General features: G+C 48.6%; 3 protein-coding genes across 3 annotated transcripts in view; 2 read left to right on the top strand and 1 right to left on the bottom strand.

Moving 5' to 3' along the window:
* Position 1: 1 nt before the first annotated feature.
* F4817DRAFT_12529 (UPF0041-domain-containing protein) lies at positions 2 to 1,401 on the top strand. The gene is made up of 3 exons (XM_049297690.1): positions 2 to 293; positions 573 to 645; positions 795 to 1,401. The coding sequence occupies exons 1-3, from the start codon at positions 221 to 223 to the stop codon at positions 1,054 to 1,056; spliced, it is 408 nt and encodes a 135-aa protein (XP_049161426.1). The 5' UTR covers positions 2 to 220; the 3' UTR covers positions 1,057 to 1,401.
* Positions 1,402 to 4,530: 3,129 nt separating this feature from the next.
* Positions 4,531 to 9,317, top strand: F4817DRAFT_12762 (pyruvate carboxylase). Its single transcript, XM_049297707.1, has 10 exons — positions 4,531 to 5,079; positions 5,157 to 5,177; positions 5,236 to 5,243; positions 5,330 to 5,341; positions 5,400 to 5,437; positions 5,494 to 5,525; positions 5,591 to 5,710; positions 5,769 to 5,830; positions 5,896 to 8,937; positions 8,999 to 9,317. The coding sequence occupies exons 1-10, from the start codon at positions 4,917 to 4,919 to the stop codon at positions 9,104 to 9,106; spliced, it is 3,606 nt and encodes a 1,201-aa protein (XP_049161427.1). The 5' UTR covers positions 4,531 to 4,916; the 3' UTR covers positions 9,107 to 9,317.
* Positions 9,318 to 9,376: 59 nt separating this feature from the next.
* The window catches only part of F4817DRAFT_357134 (uncharacterized protein), a gene marked incomplete at both ends in the record, with an annotated part of 3,219 nt that continues 2,063 nt past the window's right edge, over positions 9,377 to 10,532 (bottom strand). The window contains 2 exons of the mRNA XM_049305880.1: positions 9,377 to 10,313; positions 10,377 to 10,381. Of these exons, the coding sequence (XP_049161428.1) occupies positions 9,377 to 10,313; positions 10,377 to 10,381 (942 nt within the window). The remainder of the gene's footprint in view (positions 10,314 to 10,376; positions 10,382 to 10,532) is intronic.

A 10,532-nucleotide genomic window follows, 5' to 3' on the forward strand; every position in this document is an offset into this window, starting at 1 on the left:
TTGACAAGTACAAATAGTATGTAGTTAGTACGTTATGGTACATCTAAGGCTATTGTCCAACAAATTTAGGCCCGCCAAACTGCCCCATTGGAAATTTTCCTTGTGTTCCGAATCGGACACCCGACCATCTTCCCTCGCCGGCGTACAATTCCAACGATATCACCTACCTCACAAATATTCCCTCCTCGTCCTCAATTGATATCTCGGTGACAGCTTCAAGATGGCCGCCTTCGTCAAAGCAGTCAACGCCAAGATTCGGTCGAATCCGACTCTGAACTACTTGTGTTCGACGCGTACGTGAACCCCAACTACCCTTCCGGTGTACGGACTTTACCCCGTCATGTCCGAGGCCATCCACGATGGGATTAAATTGGTCTTCACTTTTTAGATCGGCTGTCTTCGAGTAGCGCATGATGCTAGATATAGCAGATAGCTCATGAGTTGCCTTGGAAGCTCCGCGTTCTATACTTCTACCATCATTCTTGGTTGCTGGCGCAACTTGCGATCATTCATGACACGATGCGCTACCGTCAAATTGGTAGGAACTAGCTGCTGATATAGTTCATAATTAGATTTCTGGGGACCGGCGTCGAACTTCGGTATTCCCGTTGCCGCCGTGATGGATGCGCAGAAATCACCTGAGCTGTACGTTACCCATATACCTACCGCATTGTGTCGTGATGGAGCGCATCGGGGATGCTTCACAAGTTGGTGAAGCAACACCTCTTACCTCCGTCTATATTCCATAGGCAAATCCTTGCAAGTCCTTAAGCTAAATCGTCTCTCAACTACAGAATTTCCGGTCAAATGACATTCGCTCTCTGCATTTACTCAGCAACCTTTATGCGATACGCCCTCGCCGTGACGCCTAAGAATTATCTCCTCTTCCTGTGCCATTTCATTAACGAGGGCTCGCAATTAGTGCAAGGTTACCGATATCTGCAATGGCATCATTTTGGCGGTAGAGAGAAGGCTGGTGTCCTGGGTGCCGTAGAAGGGGCCAAGGAAAAGGCTGCCGCAGCCGGTGATAAGATCAAGGAGGTCGCCTCGAAATAAACTATTCCGCATATCTGGGGTGTTCATGGCGTCAACTGTCTCTTATGGAACCTGTCACCGGTGATATTATGCGTTCGACTAGAGAAACCGCATGTTTGCGTTTAGAGTGGATTCGACTCTTCGGCAGAAGGGTTAGGGGAGGAGGAAATTGGTCTAGATAGGGCCGGACCTTCATTGAGGAGGAATTGCAATAACTGTATTTCTATTGCATCGAAAAGGTTTTGAGGTTATTCCCGCGATGGCTCATTAGAATTCAAATTCTGTCGATTCCAGTTATAATCAGCACATGAGTAGATCATTAAAGAGGGATAATCGTGGATAATCGTGGATAATCGTGTGTCATCCAACCCTTCTCTAGCTTAAAGATGCCTCTAAACATCTGAGCACGGTCGTTTCCGATGCATGATAGTCTATTATTATTTGATATCTCTGGGCGTTGATTTATTCGTCTCGTAGTTGGGCCGAGCAAGCGCCTGGTGGAGATCAGTAAAACAAAGACATGACAAGCCAAGATATTGAAGTCGTTGATATGATCGCCATTAAACTCCACGGTGTGTATTTTTATCTCACTCGAAACGCTACCCAAGAGTGAGCCCCAATAAAGCTAACGGCGAAAGGTGCTCAAAGCTCATTTCCATGTTTGGAAAGTATAGCAATAATACATACAGCTCTAGCCCCTGAGGGTAGTATTACCGGTGCTGCAAGTTAAGGCAATAGGACTCATAAGCGGACAAGTAGTATCGACGAATTAAGAACTTCGAACTGACCATGTTTGTCTGGCCGTACCAATCCTATCAACATAACGGACACCCCCACGCTTAAAACAGGGAGTGCTTAGTTCATGATAGTTGGTCACATGTACGCTCTGACGACGCGTTTCGTAAATTCTAAGTTAAACTAAGTTAGAGGGTCCTATGTACTGTACATATCTCCTATGTATATTTGGCCATCTTCCGTAGCTATCAAAGTTTCGCGGATGCTTTAGCCCTCATCACACTCATGTCAAGACGGTGTACTTAACTCCGCAGTAGGGGTGTTCATCTGACACCAACTAGAACGAAGCAATATTCATGGGTACCGGATATACTTGCCTGTTGCGAGGGGCCTATTAAGAAACGAAGAAAGAAGCCGGAGGATCACAATGATAGGGGTCTATAATCCGTTCAAAGAGGTGTGGGGGGTGTTGGATGAAACGTCAACCCAACCACAGCTCGCAGTTGTCTTATATTATCTACTATGGATTATTACGTAGCCAAGTAAGTGCCAATGTCTTGATCGGAGATAGCATTTGCTGGACCCTTTATTCAGCCTCATACAAAAATCAAACGAACATGTGACGGCAAATATGACATTAGAAATTAAACAAGTGGTATAATTAGCAAAAAAAATCACGCATCATACCCAAAATAGCTCCCTAGTTAGTTCGTGCCGAGAAAAAAAAAACAGTTGAGTCAGAGTGTTTAGAGCCAAGTACGCGGACAAGAAATATGATATAGTAGAAGACGGGTGGATGCATGAGATCCATAGCTTGGCAAGGAAAGGTACCAGAGAAAGCCTTGTATTTACGTGATCGACGGCCAAGTTGTGACTCTAATCGTCTCGCCAAGCGACTGGCGAGTAATTAATAGCGCAATCTAGATAAGCTGTCAGATGGAAGCAATACTAGCACCATGCCGTAGAGTTGGCGCACACTACAATAGACTATGATAGACACTAAACAAGCTTACAGGTTTGCGCAACCCTACCTACCTTGTAGGTACCTTGAGCATAAGATATTTTCTATTGCAGCTCGTGTTCCGGATACGAGCAGAGGGGGTGGGAGTCTAAGGGAGACAAATGGTGTTAGTAATATATATTATTCCGTATTACGAGTTTGATTTCAGTCGAGGCGAAATAGGCCGAGGCACAAATCATGAGGAGATCGAAGTCAAGACATGGACAAAATCTAAAATATCCTCACCGCTGTCCTGTAGAGAGTATCAGACTTGGATGCTCGAGCTTGGCATATCGGTAGTAATAAAATGCGGATGCATGCCGAGCAACTGTGATCTTCCTGACAGAGCTATAGTCTCAACCTATAGTTATAGGAGTATACACACGATGATGTAATCGTGAGAAGCTTGAATAGGAGTTTACTCAAATAAGTAACTTAATACCCATGCGAGAAAAATACCAGCTACCAATCACGCGGCAGTACTTTATAGTTATATATTTATATATATGCTTGAGGGTAGTATATCAAATGCGCCCTCCATAATACGACAATGGTTAGGTATCTTGGGCATATATATACGAAAGAATAGAGGGACCGAAAAAAGCCATCCTCTACAACCTAGGAAGATGTCCGAGCTAACATTGCAAGCCTCTTCAGACAATCCAAACTATCGGATACTTCTAATAGTAGAAAATTAAGCTAATGTATCCGGCTTTAATGATTGGTGAATTTGGAGATACACAACATGTACCTAACTTAGGTTCCAGCTCAGAAGTTTCCATGACCTAAATAACATTAAGATACCTCCTTCCCTCTTACATAAATACTTCCGTGACGGTGTGACTTTACTCTGCAGACGAGACCAGGAAGGCGCTGCAGAATGCAGCTCGCTTTATGACAAGGATATTGCAGTATTCACAGCAGTTGCAGCAGTTGCAGCAGTTGCAACAGTTAATACCTCAGAGCTCGTGCTCGAGGTGCATTTCTGCAAATTACATCTACGGTACTTCCCACCTCAACCCCGCCAAACCCCGCCATGCATCTTCCTCCCCCTGTCATCTTCTCCCCCTACTTTGGGTCGGATATCGCCCGTTACTCTTGTTATTGCCAGTTGAGAAGTAAATAATAATGCTCGGGATTTATAACCCGAACGCGGTTCTAGACTGGACTGGACGTTGGACGTCGCCAATCTCTCAACGAACAGCGCCGTCTTTCCACTATCCTATCCTAGATCCTGTACGGTATAGAGGCCCGAGTTTGAAGCTCAGATCAAGGCCCTGTAACCCTGTAGTTGCCCCATCCGGTCAATTCGGACTGGTTTCGGCGAGCCGTATTGGCTGTTTCATCAAACGCAGCTGTTTCCTACAACTGTAGCAACTCAGAGCCAAGAGACAAGAGCAACGATAGCCTCAATGGATGCTTGTCTAGTGACACCTTGTAGGCTTGTCCCGGTACTTGGCAAGGTGTGAGACAAGCTGATCGTCTCTCAAGGGAAGGGGGACGAGAAAGAGAATAATCCCCTCAAATGTCCGCCTCAGCAACCCATCCCGCTTGCCCGTCCGCGGCCTATGCAAAGCAACTGACCTCTTAGCCTCCACTACCCGTGCTTTGCTATCATATCTGTACTAGACTATATCGAGGGGTAGTGTGCGCAATAAGAAGCTTGGACTAACGCTACCTCTTAACCTTCTGCAATAATTTCTTGGCCCGCAATGTAAGAGGGAAAAAAAAAAAACCTTAAGAAGCCTTGAATCTCCTCCTCGAGTCATTACCTTTCACATTTTCTGCTTCTCTCCAATTTTTCATTATCTGCGTGACACACCTAGCCGAGACAAAGACGAACCTCGTTATTTCTTATTTACCTCTTTAGGTGTGCGTTACCTACTCTGCATTTATTATAACTTGTGTCCTGTACTTCATATCACATCTCACAATCCTAAAGCCAGCCTAGAGATTCCCTACCTCATACGTCAGCGTAGACGAAGGGGAGAGCTCAAGCCCCAGTTGAGATACCCCACCAAACTAATCTCGACGTCGAGCTCAACAAACCTCCCTCCCCTCCTACGTCACACAGCAAGCTTATAACAACTCTTGACCACATCAGCTAGAGATAGAACTTCAATTTCAACATCTTCGGCTATCCAAAATGGATTTTCAAGATATTCAGGATTTAGAGGCTGCCCGCAAAGCCGCTATCATTGAAGACAACGAAGATGTCTTTGAGGAGGACACCACGCCGCCGAAAGGAGGCAAGACGGCGCATCATATTCGCGCAAACAGCTCTATTATGCATCTGAATAAGCTGCTGGGTTAGTTATGCCAAATATCCTGCATTTGTTACTATCCGTACTTCGTCAGGTATGCTAACAAGTCTATCATGTTACAGTGGCTAACAGAGGAGAAATTCGTAAGTAGCACTACACATGTGAACAAGACATCTGGATCCTTTTGCTAACATGTAGTAGCCATTCGTGTATGACATCCCAATATAACTTCACTACTATATTATGTCTTAGGATCCCGATAACTAATTATGGCTTTTTTATTTAATTATAATAGATCTTTAGAACAGTATGTAACCCCGCTATGTTTTTCAATGGAGCTTCCCAAGGACTAACATGGTAGCTAGGCTCACGAATTATCGCTGCACACCATCGCAGTTTTCAGGTGCGCAGCGCGTCTAATATAGACCTTTTTAATGTATTTGAAGCTAATTCTAGTAGTTATGAGGACCGACTCAGTATGCATCGGCAAAGTATGCAGATCTCCAGCTATAATGATAGAGAGGAATATTAGAGTGCTAACCTATCTGACTTACAGAGGCCGACGAAGCCTACGTTATCGGAAAGCGAGGACAATATACCCCGGTCGGCGCTTACCTCGCTGGCGACGAAATTATTAAGATTGCCCTAGAACACGGTGCTCAGATGATTCATCCTGGTAAATATTATTTATTTCTTTGCATTTGAGTTTAATTCTTATTTCTAACCCATCATAGGATATGGTTTCCTATCTGAAAATGCCGAATTTGCCCGAAACGTCGAGAAAGCTGGTCTTATCGTAAGTAATTGTCTAGGTTAGTCCTAACCACGATGGAACTCTGACTAATATGTCACCCTGTATAGTTTGTCGGTCCTTCTCCTAGTGTTATTGACTCACTGGGTGACAAAGTATCTGCCCGAAGACTAGCTATTGCCGCGAATGTTCCCGTCGTGCCGGGAACCGAAGGCGCGGTAGCTGCATTTGAGGAAGTAAAGAAGTTCACTGACGAATATGGATTCCCTATCATTATCAAGGCTGCCTACGGTGGTGGTGGCCGAGGTATGAGAGTTGTGCGCGAGCAATCAAGTCTCAAAGAAGCTTTTGAGAGAGCTACTTCCGAGGCAAAGACGGCTTTCGGAAATGGCACGGTGTTCGTTGAGCGCTTCTTGGACAAGCCTAAGCACATTGAGGTCCAACTACTAGGAGACAACCACGGCAACATTGTGCACCTATACGAGCGAGACTGCTCGGTCCAGCGGAGACATCAAAAGGTGGTTGAAATCGCACCCGCCAAAGATCTTCCCGCGGAGACCCGAGATGCCATTCTGGCCGACGCAGTTAAACTGGCCAAGTCCGTGAATTACCGAAATGCGGGTACCGCAGAGTTCTTAGTCGACCAACAGAACCGCTACTACTTTATTGAAATCAACCCGCGTATTCAGGTCGAACATACTATTACCGAGGAAATCACCGGTATTGACATTGTGGCTGCTCAGATCCAAATTGCCGCGGGTGCTTCACTCCAGCAGCTCGGCTTAACTCAAGACCGAATTTCGACACGAGGCTTCGCGATTCAGTGTCGAATCACTACCGAAGACCCGTCAAAACAATTCCAGCCAGATACTGGAAAGATTGAGGTGTACAGATCCGCTGGTGGTAATGGAGTGCGTCTCGACGGTGGCAATGGTTTCGCTGGTGCGGTTATTACCCCGTACTATGACTCCATGTTGGTCAAGTGCACATGCCACGGTTCAACCTACGAGATTGCGCGCCGAAAGATTCTCCGAGCTCTCATTGAGTTCCGTATCCGTGGTGTGAAGACGAACATTCCGTTCCTTGCCTCATTACTGACACATCCCACCTTCATCGACGGTAACTGCTGGACCACATTTATCGATGATACTCCTCAGCTGTTCGACCTCATCGGCAGCCAGAACCGTGCCCAGAAGCTGCTAGCTTACCTTGGCGATATCGCAGTCAATGGAAGCAGTATCAAGGGCCAGATCGGTGAGCCTAAGCTCAAGGGTGATATCATCCTTCCAGTACTTCTCGATGCCAACGGCTCCAAGCTTGATACCACACAGCCCTCTACTAAGGGTTGGAGAAAAATTATCCTCGAACAAGGCCCTAAGGCGTTCGCCAAGGCCGTTCGACAGTACAAGGGTTGTCTGTTGATGGACACGACCTGGCGTGATGCCCACCAGTCTTTACTCGCCACTCGTGTACGAACGATCGACCTTCTAGGAATCGCGAAGGAGACTAGCCATGCTCTTGACAACCTATACAGCTTGGAATGCTGGGGAGGCGCTACTTTCGACGTCGCCATGCGTTTCCTCTACGAAGACCCGTGGGATCGCCTTCGCAAGATGCGAAAGGCCATTCCAAATATCCCCTTCCAGATGCTTCTTCGAGGAGCAAACGGCGTGGCTTATGCTTCGCTTCCCGATAATGCTATCGACCATTTCGTTGAACAAGCGAAGAAGAACGGCGTCGATATCTTCCGTGTGTTTGATGCCTTGAATGATATTAACCAGCTCGAAGTTGGAATCAAAGCCGTACAGAAAGCTGGTGGTGTAGCCGAAGGTACCGTTTGCTACAGCGGAGATATGATGAACCCCAAGAAGAAGTATAACCTTGAGTACTATCTCGACTTAGTCGACAAGCTAGTGGCACTAGATATCGATGTCCTTGGAATCAAGGATATGGCTGGTGTGTTGAAGCCTCGTGCTGCGACCCTTCTCATCGGGTCTATCCGGAAGAAGTACCCCGACCTACCAATCCACGTTCACACTCACGATTCTGCCGGTACTGGTGTTGCTTCTATGGTCGCCTGTGCCCAAGCTGGCGCCGATGTTGTCGATGCCGCTACAGACAGTCTCTCGGGAATGACGTCCCAACCGAGCATCAATGCCATTATTGCGTCGCTCGAGGATTCTGAACAAGACCCTGGCCTAAACCCTGCACACGTTCGTGCTCTCGACACCTACTGGTCTCAACTGCGCCTTCTGTATTCGCCTTTCGAGGCTCACCTCAACGGACCCGACCCTGAGGTTTATGAGCATGAGATTCCCGGTGGTCAGCTGACCAACATGATGTTCCAGGCCGCCCAGCTTGGTCTCGGCTCTCAATGGACTGAAACCAAGAAGGCATACGAACACGCGAACGACCTCCTCGGAGACATCGTCAAGGTTACACCAACCTCCAAGGTTGTCGGTGATCTGGCTCAATTCATGGTCTCGAACAAACTCTCATCTCAGGACGTTGTTGACCGAGCCGGTGAGCTCGATTTCCCCGGCTCAGTCCTCGAATTCCTCGAGGGCATGATGGGCCAGCCTTACGGCGGATTCCCTGAGCCCCTGCGCTCAAATGCTCTTAGAAATCGCCGAAAATTTGACAAGCGACCTGGTCTTTACCTTGACCCTGTTGACTTCAAGAAGACACGCGCCGAGCTAACGCAGAAATGGGGTCAGATTAGTGAGACTGATGTGGCCTCTTACATCATGTACCCCAAGGTGTACGACGACTACAAGAAGTTTGTGCAGAAGTTTGGTGACCTCTCGGTCCTGCCGACCAAGTACTTCCTCTCTGCACCGCAAATTGGCGAAGAGTTCCATGTCGAGCTAGAGAAGGGTAAAGTCCTGATCCTAAAGCTACTAGCTGTTGGTCCATTGTCCGAGAACACAGGCCAACGAGAGGTGTTCTATGAGATGAACGGTGAAGTTCGTCAAGTCACAGTTGACGACAAGAAGGCCAGCGTTGAGAATATCAGCCGACCCAAGGCCAATCTTGGTGATTCTAGCCAGGTTGGTGCTCCGATGGCTGGTGTCTTGGTTGAATTGAGAGTCCACGAGGGCTCCGAGGTCAAGAAGGGCGATCCATTGGCTGTGCTCAGCGCCATGAAGATGGTAAGACTACTACTATTCAGACATCATATATGCAAAGTTCTGTTACTAATATTCGCAATAGGAAATGGTTATATCAGCCCCGCACAACGGCAAGGTATCAGACCTTCAAGTAAGAGAGGGTGATTCGGTCGACGGATCGGACTTGGTGTGTAAGATTGTGAAGCCTTAAACACAATCTACATGCGAAAAGGTAAACTACAGGAAATGTATAGCGGAGTAACGGTATCGGGTGCTTGCGAGGCTTTCGGCTGGTGTGTTCCAGGGACGGAGACAGTACTCGGGGTCGACGTGGACTTCTCATATGTCCTTTCCCCTAAGTTTACTTCACGCAAAAGGTAAAACACCTGCTTTTATCACTGCAAATATGCGTTCAATTTATCAATTATCTTATTTATCTGGATGTGCCTCTTTGCTGTGAAGTTTGAACATGTTGGTTTTCTTAGTCGGACGCGTCAAAGTCTACATCGTCCAGCTGGACGACGGGTAATAGCGCCATGTGCAACTTACTCGAGCCGTAAGGCACGAAGCGGGCGTAAAACGGCTTCCCCACGGGTGTCACATCGAACGTACCCGGATCCGCAGCCGTGTCCATGACAATGGGCCAATCGATCTCAACAGCAGCAACGCGCAGCTCGATAGGCGGGGCGCCTAAATCCCAAATTGGATTCTTGAGCTCGTCGCTGCTAACCTCAAGGACGTCATCTTTATACTCCTCAAACGCACTCGGGCTCGAGCCCCCGCTTCTCCGCCGCACAACGTGGATCTGCGTCGGATCGATGGCAAGATTCCACTTGCTGCCGCGCTTAGGCGTAAGCACGTAGTCGTGCGTGTGGCCGTGCGGATCCGTCGTCGAAGGCGGCAGGACGTTCCCGCTGCGGTATTCTACCGGGGGCACGGCGACGGCGTCGTGCTCGATGGCGAGGGCGTAGAGCAGGGCGCCGTAGTATATGGCTGCGGTGTCGTTGGCGCGGCGGACGACGCGCGGCGTCGTGGCTAGGCGGACCGTGGCGGTGCTGCTGCCGGCGGGCACGGCGATGTGTTGAAGGCTGCGGTTGTCGTCGTCGGGGGAGAGGGATGTGCTGGTTACGCCGGTGCTGGTGTTGGTCGAGCTGGTGCTGACGGTGCTGCGGCTGGGGAGGGCCCAGGTCGGTATGCGGATGGAGAAGTCGAAGGGCTGGGAGGCGGAGATGGTGTATGTGAGGGTGTGGCCGAAGGGGTAGGTCGTGTTGACGGAGATGAAGACGGGGTTGTCGGAGCCGAGGGTTGCGGCGGCGGTGCCGGGGACGAGGAATACGTGGGCTAGGCCGCCGTCGGGGGTCGTGGCGAAGGAGTTGGCGAGGAATTTGGGGTAGGCTTGCGGGTGGTTGACCGTGCAGCTGAAGTTGGGTGGGTTAGTTTGATGAGGGTTGATTTAGGGGAGTGGAGGTTGGTTTACTTACCATGGCTATGGAGTTTTAGTTACGGACGAGAGGGTAGTTATTATAGCAAGGGATAGAAATGGGGGGGGGGGGGGGGGGGGGGTTGGGGTGGGGGGGGGAGGGGGTGGGGGGGGGGATAAAATTTTTTGTGACAACCCAGAAAAGGGGGGGGTAGGT

Source organism: Daldinia loculata (genome assembly GCF_022478755.1).
Source record: "Daldinia loculata strain CBS 113971 unplaced genomic scaffold F4817scaffold_10, whole genome shotgun sequence".
In the NCBI taxonomy this organism is placed as follows: Eukaryota; Fungi; Ascomycota; class Sordariomycetes; order Xylariales; family Hypoxylaceae; genus Daldinia; species Daldinia loculata.